Source organism: Pelobates fuscus, chromosome 1, assembly GCF_036172605.1.
Source record: "Pelobates fuscus isolate aPelFus1 chromosome 1, aPelFus1.pri, whole genome shotgun sequence".
NCBI lineage: Eukaryota > Metazoa > Chordata > Amphibia > Anura > Pelobatidae > Pelobates > Pelobates fuscus.
In genome coordinates, this window is record NC_086317.1 from 442,801,961 (window position 1) to 442,821,158 (window position 19,198).

General features: G+C 44.2%; 1 protein-coding gene across 1 annotated transcript in view; it reads right to left on the reverse strand.

The window, feature by feature from the left end:
- Window positions 1–9,834: 9,834 nt before the first annotated feature.
- PARP4 (poly(ADP-ribose) polymerase family member 4) overlaps window positions 9,835–19,198 on the reverse strand; it is a 142,564-nt gene continuing 133,200 nt past the window's right edge. The window contains exons 36-39 of the mRNA XM_063429975.1: window positions 18,230–18,304; window positions 17,510–17,612; window positions 16,351–16,483; window positions 9,835–10,296 (exon numbers count right to left, since the gene is read on the reverse strand). Coding sequence (XP_063286045.1) covers window positions 10,116–10,296; window positions 16,351–16,483; window positions 17,510–17,612; window positions 18,230–18,304 — 492 coding nt within the window. The 3' untranslated portion in view covers window positions 9,835–10,115. The remainder of the gene's footprint in view (window positions 10,297–16,350; window positions 16,484–17,509; window positions 17,613–18,229; window positions 18,305–19,198) is intronic.

Consider the following 19,198-nt stretch of genomic DNA (forward strand, 5'->3'; position numbering starts at 1 on the left):
GAACACTTGTGGATTATGCACTAGAGTTCAGGTCTCTGGCGTCAGAAGTTAAGTGGAATGAGCAGGCTTATATAGATGTATTTTTGAACGGGCTATCAGACGTAATCCTTGATGAGGTTGCTACTAGAGAACTGCCTGAAAATTTGGAGGATTTAATTTTGTTCATTTCTCGTATTGATGAGCGTTTAAGAGAGAGACAAAACACTCGAGAGAGGAACCTTAGACCTTCCTTTAAATTAGCTCCCGCATTTCAAAGTCCTGATTCCACTACCTCACTGTTTCCTGAACCTATGCAGATAGGCAATACTCGCCTCTCAGAAGAAGAGAGACAGTACAGGAGAAGAGAGGGATTATGCATGTATTGTGGAGTCAGAGGTCACTTACGCCTGAATTGTCCTAATCGCTCGGGAAACGCTCGCACCTAAGTTTCTCTAGAGGACAGGCCTTGGGTGTTTCTATTTTGTCCTCTACTCATAATTATAAAGATCACAGGCTTCTGCTACCAGTTTCTTTAACTTGGGAGAAGGGAGTACTAAAGACTATGGCTTTGATAGATTCCGGAGCTGCTGAGAATTTTATCGACCAAGCCTTTGCTACTAAACACACTATCCCATCCCAGTTAAGGGATACACCCTTGGCCGTTGAGGCCATAGATGGTAGACCTTTACTTGAGCCTGTTATCTTCCGTGAGACCATACCCGTTAACTTAACTGTTGGTATCTTACATGAGGAAAAGTTATCACTTATGCTCATTTCGTCCCCTTCTGTCCCCATAGTCCTGGGGTACCCTTGGTTAAAAAGACATAACCCTATTATCGATTGGGAGTTAGGGGAGATACTCTCATGGGGTCAGGGCTGCCAGGAGAGGTGTTTACGCAGGGTTTCTCCATTGGCTGTAATAAACACACCAGGTACTTCCACTCAGTCTACAGAGAGACAGATACCGTCTCTCTACCAGGACTTAAAAGCAGTATTCGACAAGAAGAATGCTGATACCTTACCTCCACACAGGTCATTTGATTGTAAAATTAAGCTTCTACCTGGTACTATGCCTCCGAGGGGCAATGTATATCCTCTATCCACTCAAGAGAACTCAGTTCTAGAGGAATATATTCGTGAGAATCTAGAAAAAGGATTCATTAGGAGATCCTCTTCTCCCGCCGGGGCTGGTTTTTTTTTTCGTTAAAAAGAAGGATGGTACTCTGAGACCTTGTATTGATTACCGAGGTTTGAATAAGATAACCATCAGAAATGCCTATCCGATTCCTTTGATTACCGAGCTGTTTGATCGTTTAAAGGGCTCTAAAATTTTCACCAAGTTAGATCTCAGAGGGGCGTATAACTTGGTGAGAATCCAGCATGGACACGAGTGGATGACAGCGTTCAATACCCGTTATGGTCACTATGAATACACGGTTATGCCATTTGGTCTTTGTAATGCTCCGGCAGTATTTCAGGATTTGATTAATGAAGTTCTTAGGGAGTTTCAACATGATTGTGTTATTGTATACCTGGATGACATACTTATACACTCTAGGGACATTGAGACCCACCACAGACAAGTCAGAAAGGTATTGCACAAACTTCTGCAACATGGCTTATACTGTAAATTGGAGAAATGCAGTTTTGACCAGTCTCAGATAGACTTTCTTGGTTACGTGATTTCTGGGGAAGGCTTTAAGATGGATCCTGACAAACTCCAATCTATTTTAGATTGGCCATTGCCTAAGGGACTCAAGGCGATTCAGAGGTTTATTGGTTTCTCTAATTATTATAGGCGCTTTATTAAGGGATACTCTTCTATTATTGCGCCTATTACCAATATGACCAAACAAGGGGCTGATACTAAGACCTGGTCTACTGAGGCCCTTGTTGCTTTCAAGACTCTCAAGGAACTTTTTGCTTCTGCCCCAATTTTAGTCCATCCTGATACGACTCTGCCGTTCCTACTCGAGGTCGATGCCTCTGAGACGGGAGTAGGTGCTGTTCTGTCACAAAGGTTAGGGGTGGACAAACCGTTACACCCTTGTGTTTTTTTCTCTAAGAAACTATCTGGCCCTGAAAGCAGATATGACATCGGTGACAGGGAACTGTTAGCGGTCATTATGGCTCTAAAGGAGTGGAGACATTTATTAGAAGGGACCTTACATCCTGTTACGATTCTAACGGACCACAAGAACTTGTCCTATATTGGGGAGGCTAAGCGCCTATCCGCCAGGCAAGCTCGTTGGTCCTTATTCCTGACTCACTTCAATTATGTGCTTACTTATAGACCTGGTTCTAAGAACTCTAAAGCCGATGCTTTATCTCGCCAATATGAACCGTCCACTATAGCTGAGCCAGTTCTTTCCTCGATAGTTCCTAAATGTAATATCATCGCTAACACAAATCTCAGGATTCATTCTCCGTTGCTTGCTGAGATCATGAAGTTACAACATCTAGCTCCTAAACAGACTCCTGGGGATAGACACTTCGTTCCTCCTGCTCTCCAACTGGAAGTGTTACGGTGTTTCCACAACAGCAAGGTAGCTGGGCATCCTGGCATTCGCAAGACGTATGCTTTAATCTCCAAAGATTTCTGGTGGCCTGCTTTACGTAAGGATGTTAAGGATTTCATCGGTCTGTACTAAGACTAAGCAACCTCATACGCTCCCATGTGGATTTCTGCATCCCTTAGAGGTTCCAGAGAAGCCATGGTCCTGTTTAGCTATGGACTTCATTGTCGATTTACCTATCTCTAAAAAACAGACTGTTATCCTCACCGTGGTTGACAGATTCACCAAGATGGCTCACTTCGTTCCTCTGCCTAAACTCCCGTCTTCCCCCGAATTGGCAGAGATATTCGCAAGGGAGATTTTTCGTTTACATGGGATACCCTCCCAAATTGTGTCTGACAGAGGTTCCCAATTTGTTTCCCGTTTTTGGAGGTCCTTCTGCTCTCAACTGGGTATCAAATTGAATTTCTCTTCTGCCTATCATCCTCAGTCTAACGGAGCTGCTGAACGCACCAACCAAAAGATTGAACAATATTTACGTTGTTTTGTTTCTGAACACCAGGACGATTGGGTTGGTTTGATTCCTTGGGCGGAGTTTGCACACAACAATCTCGTTTGTGATTCTACTCATTCAAGCCCCTTCTTCATGAATTATGGCTTTCATCCATCTATTCTTCCCTCGGCTTCTCCTTCCCAAGGGTTACCGTCGGTTGATGTTCATGTTGCCAATTTGAGGATGTTGTGGGATCAGACTCGACAAATTCTTCTTCACAATTCTATGCTGGTTAAGAAACACGCTGATAAACGTAGAAGGGCGGCTCCGGTGTTTGTTCCAGGTGATAGAGTATGGTTGAGTACAAGAAACATTCGTTTAAAAGTGCCTTCCATGAAGTTCGCTCCTCGTTATATTGGACCTTACAGGGTGCTGACTCGAATTAACCCAGTTGCGTATCGTCTAGATCTTCCATCTGCCTTACGCATCCCTAACTCATTTCATGTTTCATTGCTGAAACCACTAGTCTGTAACAGATTTTCCTCCACGGTCTCCTCCCCTCGCCCTGTTCAGGTGGAGGGTCAGGAGGAGTATGAGGTTAACGCTATCATCGATTCTCGAATCTCCCGGGGGAGAGTACAATATCTGGTCGATTGGAAGGGATATGGTCCTGAGGAGAGGAGTTGGGTGCCTCAAGAGGATGTTCATGCTCCTCGTCTCCGCAGGGCGTTTCACTTCCGCTTCCCATCTCGTCCCGGTTCATTCCGCCCGGTGGGCGTATCTGAGAGGGGGGGTACTGTCAGGGTACCTGAGGTCTCCACCTCTGGGAGAGGTAGAGACTTAGACGTCTATCCATCCGGACGGTCTGTTTCCCATGTTCCTCGCGAGGGAGTCACTTCCTTTTGTAGCATGACGTCCGGAAGTCGACGTCATGACGCCAACCCGGAACGACCTGTCACTCAATTGTTTGGAGACTAATCAGGACTCGTCGGAGGCGTGTCTACCCTTCTGAGCCAGGGTATTTAACAGTGCTTCTCTCATTTGCTCATTGCCCTGTCGTGGTTCTAGCCTGCCTAGTCACACAGTGCTCTGGTATTTTCAGTTATCCCTTTGGTTCCGACCCGGCTTGTTTGACTTACTCTGTTTACCTCTGTTATCCTTGACCCGGCTTGTTCCTCGCTTACCTGTCCTCTCGTTCCCTCGACCTCGGCTTGTCTCTGACCATTCTCTATATTCTCCGTACGTTAGTCTGGCCATTCTAAGGTCCGGTATACGTATCCTGTACCTGTTTGTACTCTGCGTGTTGGATCCCTGTCCCGATCCTGACAGCTGGATAAATGTGCGGAGTAGTTTGTCCTGGCTCCCCCTACCGTGCGATCTTGGCAACCCGCTGCTACGGCTCCGGTCCACAGCTGGGCACCCACAACTATCAGTCCGTGTGGTAAGTTGTTAACCATTTGGGCCATAGCGTCACAAAATTCGGCAGAGGGGACGTTGGGGGCATATATATTGAGGAAGTGGATCGTATGGGAATACAAACTCCCAGAAAGCAATAAAAAGCGTCCCGCCGGATCAGCTATCACATTCCCCATCCGGAAGGGGCATCTATGATGTATGAGGATGGCTACGCCATTCCTTTTGTTTAAAGCTCTCGCCTCATGTACAATGCGGAATGTATGGTCCCTCAACATAAATTTTGCTGGCGCTGGTATATGTGTTTCCTGCAGGAACGCTATATCAGGGTTCAGGTGTTTAAGTTCCCTAAACATGAGGTGCCGTTTACTCGGGGCATTAAGGCCTTTAACGTTCAGAGATAAAAGTTTCAACGGCATTGTAGTGAACTAAGAGATCGGCTTGTCATACAAGTCGGATCCTCCCTGGATCGACCCAGATCATGCGTAACGGGCACAATGACAACTCCCCCCAATAAGGTTCGAGCAGGGAAGAGGGGTAAGGAAAGGTGGTAAGGAAACATAAAGGGGTAAGGAAACATAAAGAACAGTAGCCTGGTCTTACCTGTTGCCAGGACAAAATGGGATATATGTCGAGGCGTTTCCAGAGAACCGAAACGGCCCCAGAGCCGCATCAACATAGACCAACAACGTATAGCACCCCTAGGGTGCCAGACGAACCACAATTGGAGACAAAACTCAAAAATAACATATAAAATATAAAAGCACCGAAATGAAGGGGGCAACCAGTGGGTCGCACCGAGGTGACATCCAGAATAAAAAGAAGACAAAAATCAAAAATCAAACCGGTGAGCGCTCGACGGACAGGCGCAAAATCCCCCCGGCCACCGGCAGGCTGCCCATCAAACCTGCCCAAATGCACAATGCAGTAAACAGGGAGCCATCCCCCAGGAAAGGGGGGGGGCCACATGCCTATTGCTTCAATGAACCCAACCCCGGACTCAGAGGTTAGAACCCACCATCCCACCAAGACAGCTGCTTTAAACCTACACCTATACACAGCGCATCCCCCCTCCCCCCCCCCAGACAACCCCCCGCCTAGGGAAGAGCAAGAAACAGCGTCAAAACCCGACATAGGAGTGTATGCAACGTAAAAATAATCGTGAGCATAAACAGAATGTGAACCATATCCCGCCGCCCGCTGCTCCATCCCGAACCCGCCCCCCAGTAAAAACAGTGACAAAAATGTACATTGCCCCCGGCCCAGAGGGGCCAGATATGAAACCCCGGAGTTAAAGACTGGAGCACTCCATCCCCCAAATCAAAACAGTTGCTTTTAACCAACACACATACCCAGCACATCCCCCCCCCCCCCCCCAGCCGACTCCCACCCAGGAACAAATAGCAAAAAAACATCATAACCTGATATAAGAGAATATGTAACGATAAAATAACATGAACATAATGTGAACCGCATCCCGCCGCCCCATTCCGAACCCACTCCCCAGAAAAAAAACAGTTTCAAAATGTACTTTGCCTCCGGCCCCGAGGTACCAGGCATGGAACCCAAAAATCATGCGAAGAAAAATAGTGGGCCGTCCTGAAAAGAGTCCTTTGGGGAAGGGGCAGCATTAAGATAAGAGCGCGGGAACCAGGACGAGGACTGGGGATGGTGAGAAGCCCTAACCCTCCCCAAAATGATCAGGCCCACCCACAGACCCAAATGTGCCTAGCATAAGATCCCGACAACCTGGGCCTTCCGCAACCAGAAAAATTAAAAACAAAATCCCAGAAGAGACCCGAAAGGCACATTAAGCGGGGCTCCGGCGTCACCCACCCAAGCAACCTAATCCAACCCGCGAGGTCCTACCAGCCAGGATAACAGCCTGCCGATGGGATAGCCGCCTTCCTCATTCATCCGCCGCGTACCACTCTCGGGGGAGAGCGGCAAGAGCCTCCGCCGACACCCTCGACACCGAAAAATCATCAGGGGTTTGGATCCCCAGCTCGGCCAGGAACCTCCTCGGGTCGCCATGGGGAACAAGAGCTTCGTGCGGCCATCCCTGAAGCCCATCAGCCGGAAGGGGTGCCCCCAGGCATGCTTGATGGAGTGGTGCTGCAGGAGTTCGGTGATCGGACGCCATTCCCTTCGCCTCTGCAAGGTCAGTGGGGTAAGATCCTGATAGAGAGAGAGGCTTACCCCATTATAGAGAATCTGTCGGTCTCTGCCATGCTTCATCAGGGCCTCCTTCGTTTGGAACAACAGGAATTTGATTATCACATCCCTGGGACGCCGGTCTTCCGCCCGCCTAGCCCTGAGGGCCCTATGCGCCACAAGTGCTCCGGGATGTCAGGGAGTAGCGGCTTGAAAATCCCCAGGACGACCTCAGTCAGGGACCCTTCCCCTTCCTGCTCAGGCAATCCCCGAAGGCGTATATTGTTGCGCCGTGTCCTGTTCCCCAGGTCATCTATAGCTGATTCTGCAGTGAGCAGTTGGGAGGTGAGGTGGTTGATCTGGGCGGCGGCAGCATTGTGGGCCACGACCGTGGATTCAACCCGCTGTTCAAGTGCAGTCGTCCTCACCCCCAGAGCCTGTATTTCTGCTTTCACCTCAGCTGTAGTACGTACTATTTCTGTGGCCAGATAGCTTCGGACTTCCGCAAGTTTAGCCAGGATCTGGCTGGTGTCGGAGTCCAATGCCACGCCGCTAGCTGGGCTTGCGGGTGAACGGGGTGTACCCTGGCCTTCTCGTCCGCCATCTTGTGTGCTTAGTCGCACGACGAGAGAGGCCGCAAACATGTCCGGCACAATAACGCCCGTTTCCACCGCCTTCTCCGCTTGTTTCTTCGTGGCTCTCCTATCCATCACGTCTCCCCCGCCTGAATCGGTCTATTTGGCAATTTATCTCCGCTTTTGTATGCTGTTGGCACCGCGGTCGCAGGGGAGCTCTACCCGGACACGTCCAGCTCGCTCGGCTGCAAACCACGCCCCCCACACACACATATTTTGATGGTAGTAAAGCAATAGAGCCGTATTCCTATTCATGATGATGGAGAAACTTCTGATCCATTGACTAGATGAGTACATAGAAGAAATATATATGGAGCCACAATAGCAAAAAATCTGCTTTCAAATACAAGATATTTATTCAATTGCACTTACAAACAAATGCATAACTAAGTGTATCTTTTTCAGCATCTTCTCTTGTTTTTTTTGTAATCTTCAGTTTACAGCAGACTATAAAAATAATGTTGAAAAAAATATATTCAGAAACTTTGTTTCATAAAATTTTATTATGTTTAATTGAGGCACACAGTAATAAAATAACGCACATGTATTCCTAATATTTTGTAGCCGACAGTGCAAGATATAAGAACAAAGATATATGAAGTCTAGTGATGTCAGATAGCGGGACTAATGCAATGGGGCAGGAAAAAAAAATGCTAAGTGAGTAACAGTTCTTCTTTAAGAAATAATAAGCAGTATCTAAACGTTATAAATCGGTTTACCTCCTCAAAATCTATTACGAAGACATAAGAGTTCTTATGATTTAAAGTACTAGTCACCTGAAAATGTCATTCCTTAACAGAGTCTAACACTATTGATCTAACTAAGCTAGCTTTAGCTGTAATTACTATTAGAAGATTAAATAACATTTTTAGGTACCTGTAGGCACATATTTCTAAGGTCCGCCTTGCCCAGAGCTGCACAAGCCATCGACCACTGACTGCTTTCAGCGAACGACTGACATAACATTGCCAGAGGTGGGGTTACTTCTCCAACAGTTAAGGGGTTTAATCTAAGTATGTGCAGCATTTCAAACCAAACGCTATACATACAGATTCCACTTCAGTGTTCATGGTGCTTGGAGTGAACCTTTAAATGTGTTTTTAAAAGAGGTGAAACCTAGGATTAGGGTAAAGGGTTTTGATTTAGGTTTGGACAATCGAAAGAGTTTGTTTAGGTTTTGGGAGGGGTTAAGTAAAGGTTAGGGAATAAGGGGTGTTTAGGCATATGAAGTTTGAAGGGTTATTTGCAAAGCACTTCCGGCGGGATAGGCTAATAGTAGGCAGATGGGAAGTGATACCTTCCACTTTATTTCCAGCCCTGCACACAGACAATGGAGGAGCAGAAACAGCACTCAGTTTTACACCCTCTATAACTGTTGCTGCAGCTTTGTTATCAAACATAGGAGACTGACGAGGCTACAGAGGACACTGGCACTACCACTGTGTACTACTGTGTACTTCAGTATGTCCATCAGTCTCTGAATGTCTGCCAGTGTATGTGTCTGTGTGTGTTTCAGTATGTCTGTCTGTGTGTCAGTATGTCTGTCAGAGTGTGTGTGTGTGTGTATGCTTGTGTCAGTATGTCTGTCTGTGTATGTGTGTCAATATGTCTGTCGGTATATGTATGTTCCCCAAGAAATAGCAAACCCTGCACACAGGTTCTACATTGCGATCCAGCCATCTAGCAAGGAGGTGCTCAGTGGATGGACACAGCTGAATCCACCAACGTAGTACAATAATAGATGAACACAGGGAACACTCCAAGATAAAGATGGTAAGTATATTTAAGGGTAAACCAACCCATAAAAAAAGCGTAAAATGCATAATTAAGACTCTTTTTAGCCAAAAAGCGGCATTTTGCACTTTTAATGGGGTGGTTTACCCTTAACTAAACTTACCATCTTTATCGTGGAGTGTTGCCTGTGTTCATCTATTCTAGTATATGTGTGTCAGTATGTCTGTCAGTATATATGTGTGTGTCAGTATGTTAATGTGTGTGTGTGTCATTATATGTGTCTGTGTAGATCTATATGTTATCATTGTGTGTATCTGCATGTGTGCTAGTATTTGTATCTGTGTGTATGTATAAATGTGTGCCAGGTTGTGTATCTGTGTGTCTGTATGGGTGTCATTGTGTGTATCTGTATGTTGTCAGTATGTATATCTATGTGTGTATGTGTATCTGTGTTTCTGTCAGTGTGTGTATATGTGTCTTTATATATGCATGTATGTCAGTGTGCATATCTGCATATCTGTATGTGGTTCAGTGTGTGTATATGTGCATACATCTCAGAATTCAAACACCCAACACTACACACAAATATACAACTGCATTCAAACTTCAACACTACATACAAAACACACTCCTTCATTGAAATGACAACACTACTTACAAACATACCTCTGTGTTAAACACCAAAATTACATATAAACACACCCCTACATTTACACAAATATACTCCATACAAAAACATGCATACATACAAACACTGCTCAGTGCTAAACACAACCCTGCAAACATGGAAAAATGGTAGAGCCCCAGCTGTCAAAGCATTGTTGGAGTTGCACGACAGATGGGAATCTATTTTTTGGTCACCCTTGCGATAGGGGGCCCAAACAATTTCTTGCATCTCTTTCCTCGCCACTGTGTTGCAGTGGAGGGCATGAATGCATGAGAGGGGCTGGAGGGGGGCCATGATCCAGGGGGCCCAAGCAAATGCTTTACCCAGGGTCCAATCAATATTAAAGATGGCTCTGCTCTAAAGCAATCACAGAACAAACGTGGGATGATTATAGGAGCCCCCAAATCGGGACTGAGTGTCCCGCAGATAAAAGGGGTCAGTGCATTTTGGAAGTAGCGTCTGTACGAAAAATATGCTCATTGATTACCAAATGCATAATGTAATATTATCTAAGCTTTCTCTGGTTATATCATTCGCAAAGCTGGATGGAGTTCAGAAGATGGCTTCATTGGTTCAATTCTCAGTAACTGTTTTGTTGCAAAATCCCAGTCTCTCCCCAAACCAAGTCGGACACAGATGCCTGGGTATTGTTGGTCTGCTTTCCGTGCCCATTTGATTGCTTTATCAACAGATGGGTAGTATTCACTGTATAAAATAAAAGCATTAAATTGTTATTTAGCAGTGCAAAATAAAGAAGTTAAATAATAATTGTACGTGTTATATTGGAATCAGATGGTGAAAGCAAGTAAAATAGAAAGTACTATTGCTACATTTGACAGCTCCCACTGTTATTATTTCAGCCATACCAATATGACTTTGTCTACAATCTATATCCTATATCATAAATACAATATGGGCATCCAACCTCAAACTGATAGCAATGGTAGAGTGGACAAGAGCAGATGGATAGTCGATAAGATTATTCAGGTGAGGTAACAAGTGGAACGCAATTCCATAACTCCCTCTAACTTGGTCTCTGGTATTGAGTGTCACATATCTCTATCGAAAATCTTAATTCCATTTACTTAACCACTCATACAGCACAGTATATATTTATTCAATTGTCAGGATCGGGTCAGGGATCCAACACGCAAAGTACAAAGAGTAGCAGATACGTATACCGGTCCTTAGAATGGCCGGACTAACGTATAACTACAATAGAATGGTCAGAGACAAGCCGAGGTCGAGGATAACAGAGGACAGGTAAGCGAGAGACAAGCCGGGTCAAGGATAACAGAAAGGCAGGAGAGTAAACAACAAAGCCGGGTCAGAACCAAAAGACAAGTGAATCATAAAGCACTGTGTGACTAGGCGGACTAGAACCACGACAGGGCAATGAGTGAATGAGAGAACCACCGTTAAGTATCCTGGCTAGGGAGAGAGGACACGCCTCCGGCGAGTCCTGATTCGTCTCCCGAGATTTGAGTGGCAGGATGTTTCGGGTTGGCGTCATGACGTCTACCTCCGGTCCTCCTGTTATAAAAGGAAGTGACTCCCTCGCGGCCGGCGTTAGCAAGACCGAGTGAACCGCGGGAGACCGAGGAGACATGGCGTCCGGACGGATAAACTTCTAAGTCTCTACCTCTCTCAAAGGTAGAGACTCCAGGTACCCTGACAGTACCCCCCCCCTCAGATACGCCCACCGGGCGGAAGGAGCCGGGGCGAGATGGAAAGCGGGAGTGAAATGCCCTGCGAAGACGAGGAGCATGAACATCCTCTTGTGGTACCCAACTCCTCTCCTCAGGACCATATCCCTTCCAGTCAACTAAATATTGTACTCGTCCCCGGGAGACACGAGAATCAATAATGGAGTTAACCTCATATTCCTCCTGACCCTCCACCTGAACAGGGCGCGGAGGGGCGATTGTGGAGGAGAATCTGTTACAGATTAGAGGTTTCAACAATGACACGTGAAAGGAGTTCGGGATGCGTAAAGTAGCTGGAAGAGCTAGACGATATGCCACTGGGTTAATTCGAGTCAAGATCCTGTAGGGACCAATATAACGAGGAGCGAATTTCATGGAAGGAACTTTAAGACGAATATTCCTAGTGCTCAACCACACTCTATCGCCCGGAACAAAATTCGGAGCCGCCCTTCTACGTTTGTCAGCATGTTTCTTTACCAGTACAGAATTGTGTAGAAGAATCTGTCGAGTCTGATCCCACAACTTCCTCAAATTGGCCACATGGACATCAACCGACGGCACTCCTTGGGAAGGAGAAACCGGGGGAAGAATGGATGGATGAAAGCCATAGTTCATGAAGAAGGGACTTGAATGCGTGGAGTCACAAACGAGATTGTTGTGCGCAAACTCTGCCCAAGGAATCAAACCGACCCAATCGTCCTGGTGTTCGGAAACAAAACAACGTAAGTATTGCTCAATCTTCTGGTTAGTTCGTTCAGCAGCTCCGTTAGACTGAGGATGATAGGCGGACGAAAAATTCAATTTGATGCCTAATTGAGAACAGAACGACCTCCAAAAACGTGAAACAAATTGGGAGCCTCTATCAGAAGTGATCTCCGAAGGAATCCCATGCAAACGAAAAATCTCTTTAGCAAAGACCTCCGCCAATTCAGGAGAAGTCGGGAGTTTAGGCAAAGGTACGAAATGTGCCATCTTGGTAAACCTATCGACTACGGTGAGGATAACAGTGTGCTTTTTAGAAACCGGCAGATCCACAATAAAGTCCATTGCCACACAGGACCAAGGTTTGTCAGGAATTTCCAGCGGTTGTAGAAGACCACAAGGAAGCGTATGCGGTAGTTTGGTTTTAGTACAGACCACACAAACCCCGATAAAATCCTTAATATCCTTCCGTAACGACGGCCACCAGAAATCCTTGGAGATCAAAGAATACGTCTTGCGAACACCCGGATGACCAGCCACCTTACTCTCGTGAAGACACTGTAAGAGCTCCAATTGAAGTTCAGGGGGAACGAAAAGTCTGGAAGCCGGAGTCAGTCTAGGTGCCAGATGCTGCAAGTTCCTTATCTGATCAAGTAGCGGGGAATGAACTTTGAGAGTAGTGTTAGCGATAATGTTACACTTGGGTACTATAGAGGACAAAACCGGCTCAGATACGGCAGCAGGTTCATATTGGCGAGATAAGGCGTCGGCTTTAGAATTCTTAGAACCTGGCCTATATGTGAGTACGTAGTTGAAGTGAGTGAGAAATATGGACCAACGAACCTGTCTAGATGATAGTCGTTTAGCCTCCCCAATATAGGATAAGTTTTTATGATCTGTCAAAATAGTAACAGGATGCAAAGTACCCTCCAATAAATGTCTCCACTCCTTCAAGGCCATTATAACCGCTAGTAGTTCCCTGTCACCAATGTCATATCTGCTTTCAGTACCGGACAATTTTTTGGAAAAGTATCCACAAGGATGTAATGGTTTATCTACACCCAACCTTTGGGACAGAACAGCACCTATACCTGTCTCAGAAGCGTCAACTTCGAGTAGGAAAGGTAGAGTAGTATCAGGGTGAACTAAAATTGGTGCGGAAGCAAACAGCTCTTTGAGTGTCTTAAAAGCCCGAAGAGCTTCAGTAGACCAATTCTTAGTCTCAGCCCCTTGTTTGGTCATGTTGGTGATGGGAGCAATGATAGAGGAGTATCCCTTAATGAAACGTCTGTAGTAATTAGAGAAACCAATGAATCTCTGGATAGCCTTGAGACCCTGAGGTAAAGGCCACTCTAATATGGATTGGAGCTTCTCCGGATCCATTTCAAACCCTTCCCCAGAAATCACATAACCAAGAAACGTAGTTTGGGATTGGTCAAAGCTGCATTTCTCTAGTTTGCAGTACAAGCCATGCTGAAGAAGTTTGTGTAAAACCCTCCTGACTTGTCTGTGGTGAGTCTCAATATCCCTGGAATGTATAAGAATATCATCAAGGTATACAATTACACAGTCATCTTGAAACTCCCTAAGAACCTCATTAATAAGGTCCTGAAATACTGCCGGAGCATTGCAGAGACCAAAAGGCATTACAGTATACTCATAGTGCCCATATCGAGTATTGAATGCAGTTTTCCACTCGTCACCGTCGTGGATTCTCACCAAATTATAAGCACCTCTAAGGTCTAACTTAGTGAAAATTTTAGAATTTTTTAATCGATCAAAAAGCTCGGTGATCAAGGGAATCGGATAAACATTTCTGATGGTTATCTTGTTAAGGCCTCGGTAGTCAATGCAAGGTCTCAAAGAACCATCCTTCTTTTTAACAAAAAAGAATCCAGCCCCAGCAGGAGAGGAGGATCTTCTAATGAACCCCTTGTCTAGGTTTTCACGAATATACTCTTCTAGAACTAAGTTTTCATTCGTGGACAAAGGGTATACATGACCCCTGGGGGGCATGGTACCAGAAAGTAAATTAATTTTGCAATCAAAAGGCCTATGTGGCGGTAAGGTATCAGCCTTTCTTTTGTCAAATACTGCCTTTAAATCTTGATACAAGGACGGTATCTGTACTTTGGTAGAGTCAGTAGCGTTATTAAGTGAGTTGACACTACAAAGAGGTGACACTTTCTTTAAACAATTCACTTGACAATTCTGGCCCCATGAAACTATTTCCCCTGATTTCCAATCTATAACGGGGTTATGTCTCTTAAGCCAGGAGTATCCCAGGACTATGGGAACAGAAGGAGATGAAATGAGTAGTAGGGATATTTCCTCCTTGTGTAGAATACCAGTAGTTAAGTAAAGAGGTGTGGTCTCCCGGAAAATCACAGGCTCAACTAAAGGTCTACCATCAATGGCTTCAACCGCCAAGGGTGTCTTCCTTAACTGGGATGGGATAGTGTGTTTGATGAGAAACTTTTGGTCGATAAAATTCTCAGCAGCGCCGGAGTCAATCAATGCCATAGTTTCTAAAGTTCCCTTCTCCCAAGTTAAAGAGACCGGTAATAGGAGTCTATGTTCTTGGTAGTTATGAGTAGAGGACAAAATCGAAACACCCAAGGTCTGTCCTCTAGAGAAACTTAGGTGCGAGCGTTTCCCGGACGGCTGGGACAGCTCAAACGTACATGACCTCTGGACCCACAATACAAACACAGTCCCTCTCTTCTCCTGTACTGTCTCTCCTCCTCTGAGAGACGAGTAAGGCCTAACTGCATAGGTTCTGAAACCTGTGGATCTTTGGTTTCAGAAATTTGAAACGAAGGTACTAATCTAGGGGAAGATTTAGCGGTTCTATCTCGAGTATTCTGTCTCTCCCTTAGACGTTCGTCAATACGAGAGATAAAGGAAATTAAATCCTCCAGGTTCTCGGGAAGCTCTCTTGTCGCTATCTCATCAAGTATTACATCAGATAAACCATTTAAGAATACGTCTATATAGGCTTGTTCATTCCATTTTACCTCTGCCGCCAAAGACCTGAACTCTAGTGCATAATCCACAAGTGTTTGGTTGTCTTGTCTATGGCGCAACAGTAATCTGGCTGCATTGGCCTTCCTGCCAGGAGGGTCAAAAGTTCTTTTAAAAGCAGCTACAAAGGAATTATAGTTATAGACTAATGGATTATCATTCTCCCACAACGGATTAGCCCATCTCAGAGCCTTCTCAATGAGTAAGGTAATAATAAATCCCACCTTTGCCCTATCAGTAGGGTATGACCGAGGCTGTAGCTCGAAATGAATACTGATCTGGTTCAAAAAGCCACGACACCTCTCAGGGGTACCAGCATAACGTACAGGTGGGGTAATTCGGGAAGAAGCACCTACAGTAGCTACCTCTAACCCCGAACCCACAGAAGAAGCAGAAGTATTACGCCTCTCCTCAGGTGGATTAATAGGGCGAGACAGCAGCGCCTGTAGTGCTAGAGCCATCTGATCCATCCTATGATCCATGGCGTCAAACCTAGGATCAGGAGAACCAAGCTGACAATTTGTACCTGCAGGATCCATGGCCCTGTCGTAATGTCAGGATCGGGTCAGGGATCCAACACGCAAAGTACAAAGAGTAGCAGATACGTATACCGGTCCTTAGAATGGCCGGACTAACGTATAACTACAATAGAATGGTCAGAGACAAGCCGAGGTCGAGGATAACAGAGGACAGGTAAGCGAGAGACAAGCCGGGTCAAGGATAACAGAAAGGCAGGAGAGTAAACAACAAAGCCGGGTCAGAACCAAAAGACAAGTGAATCATAAAGCACTGTGTGACTAGGCGGACTAGAACCACGACAGGGCAATGAGTGAATGAGAGAACCACCGTTAAGTATCCTGGCTAGGGAGAGAGGACACGCCTCCGGCGAGTCCTGATTCGTCTCCCGAGATTTGAGTGGCAGGATGTTTCGGGTTGGCGTCATGACGTCTACCTCCGGTCCTCCTGTTATAAAAGGAAGTGACTCCCTCGCGGCCGGCGTTAGCAAGACCGAGTGAACCGCGGGAGACCGAGGAGACATGGCGTCCGGACGGATAAACTTCTAAGTCTCTACCTCTCTCAAAGGTAGAGACTCCAGGTACCCTGACATCAATGGCCATCTTCTCCAAAGAGCTTCAGTCATGGAACCGTAACTTATTTAGCCATTTATCCACCATATATGTGCTGGCCATATTTATTACCAGTGGAGTGTCCCTTTAACCAGCTGATGGATTACAGTTTCAGTTTATCTGGTTTCTAGCAGATATTCATCTTTATCTGCCCTTTATTGTTAATTACAGTTTAAATCTTTTTAATTGGCCTTGTGTACCTTATGTGAGAGGAGTCATCTAGTTTCATTAACGACTTGAAGTTGATCAAATTAATCAAATTGTGGCAACGTACTGCTTGCAGCACAAGAAGAGTGGCAATTAGCCTACAAATATCTTCCCTTCCTCTGGTTCCTAAAAAAAAAAATCAAAACATTATTGTTATTATTTCCATTAATTTATACCCCAGTTAACGGTATGGCTGAATGACAAAAATAAACATTTACCTTCAACACTTTACACTGTACTTGATTTGATTAATACATTATATTTATTTTTACAGCGTGCTTTACAGATTAAGTAAAATAACTAAATTGGTGGGTTTACAGAGAGAGCGACACTGATATAAAAAGGAGTAGAGAACTTCGACTAAGTTTATTTGAGATTTTGCACTCTATTAGATGGTTATTCACTAAATTGTGAATTGTCAGGTGCTGACATAACAAAAATAACAAACAAAAACAAAACCCTGCAATCAAGTAGTCACACACACTACTGAAAAGGTGCTCACAGGTTAGGACAGTTAGGCATTACTCTGGCTACAACAAAGATAACAGGGCAATGAAAACGGGAAACACAATAGATGTGGTTTTCATCACACTATTTTCCAAAAAAACAAACAAAAAAAACCAACAACATACAGGAATTCCTTTGCGCGACAAGCCCTCTGATAGAGGAGGATTTTGCTGTTAATCATAGATAAATAATGGTTACCTCTTTAACCCCTTAAGGACCAAGCTTCTGGAATAAAAGGGAATCATGACATGTCACACATGTCATGTGTCCTTAAGGGGTTAAGAACCACCAAATTGACACAGAGACAATAAAATGATTATCTGTGATTCAGCCAAGCTGAGAAGGCTGTATAAATTTGATGTGGCCAGATCTTCCTATACAGTTTTAAGGCCTCTATTTGCTAAGATAACTAGATACATTTACTCATTATGCTATATTCTGCATAGGAGGTGTGCTTAGGGTGGAGTGGAATCCCACATTTTTGAACAAAAATAGAGGAACTGCACCCAGAGACGTCTAGCACCACTACCTCTAAAATGTTCTGTAGTGCTTATGGTATTCAATGTGTTAATTCTAAGTTCTGCCATAACAAAGTATAAATGGTGATCAAGCAAAGAGAAGGAATACATCACTGGATACACTTACCCAAAGAAGAGATGCCTTTTTTAATTAGGAAAACATCAACCATGTAAGGTACGTTAATATATAGTATGTTTCCGAGATCAGGACTCAGCATCCAGTATCCTTCCTAAAGATAAATGAAATATAAGTAAATTTAGCTTTTATTACCTTTCATTTCTATTCATTTCTATCTGCTGCTTAACATGTTAAGTCTTTAAATGTATTTCCTAGGATGATAATTATAGTATTATTTATAGTTATCGAGGGATTCATGTACACATGAAGTGTTCTTACAAGTCTTCTAAAAGGCAATATCTCTGAAAGATGATCATAAGATGCAATGTATGGTCAAGGTCAAGGGAAGTCAATGAAACAGTTTGAAACATTGAAAGCCATAAAAAGCATTGCAATCTAATGCAGAATTCCCAGAGTTACGTTTCTCAAGCTATTTATCCGTACTGAGCAACAAAACATCTTAAGATCACAATAGCAGAGAGTACTGATTCCTTTAATGAAATCAATGAAAGCAGTCAGTATCTCTAAATTCTATGTTCCAACACAGTTAGCTCACCGTACAATCCCCAATATACCTCTCGTAAAGTTTTGGTAAAATTTGCCATTTGATTTCTAGCATTTTGTTTGGTGCAGGAAGAGACACCATCTGCTCATAATTTGTAGAGGTCTACTGACTAACGACCTAACGTAAGACCAGATGAGAAATAGAAACGTGAAATATTTTGTTACCTCGGTTTGGAGATCAGAGAGTGGCAACCATGATGGCGGACTCATTTTTCTACATCTAAAATTTAAAGATTTTTCCTGAAAAAACAAACAAACAAAAAAAACACACATTATAACACAAAATCAAATACCGGTCTTCTATTTTAGATATAAACAAAAACAGCATTATATATAAACAATGCCTATCTATTTCATGTCCGTAATTATTACCTTCCTTATCAAATTCGCGACCCTTATATGTTCGTTATATGGTTACACAGCCACAGAGCATCCCAATCAAGTTATACAAGATAACAGACTTGTGCGCTAATCCCCTTCAGCTGCACTGAACAAATCAAACGCCAGGCTATAGAACCAATTAACATAAAAGGGTTCATGGATTTGATTCCCAGTTGGGTTAGCCAAGGCCTTCATAGTTCTTAGATTGATAAAATATGTAAACGAAAGTTTGCAAGAACATTTTGCTTTTCAAGAGATTGCCAATTTCAGCTTTTACACATTAATATTTTCCAGATTAGTTTGCTGGACCTATGTTGCCTATGAGACCGTGTTGCAGTCTAGGATTGAAAATTACCCCAATCATGGCATACCATTTGCAAAAACAGACAACCCAGGGTATTCAAAATGGGGTGCGTACAGTCTTTTTTTAGCAGCCACTTAGTCACAAACCCTATTGTTTATATTTGTTTTTTGCATTTTTCTCATAATAAATGCCCCTTTACTGATTATAGTATTGTCATTATATGTTTTACTGCTCTAAAACACTCATAATTGTATTTAGAGATGTCTCAACAGTACCCCCTTGTATGGGCATTTGGAAAGTCACAGGGTCACATTTAGGGCTTGCCCATTTCAGTTTGCCAGATTGGTTTGCTGGGCCTTTGAGACCATATGACAACCCAGGAATGAGAATTACCCCCATCATGGCATACCAGTTGCAAAACTAGAAAACCCAGTGTATTCAAAAAGGGT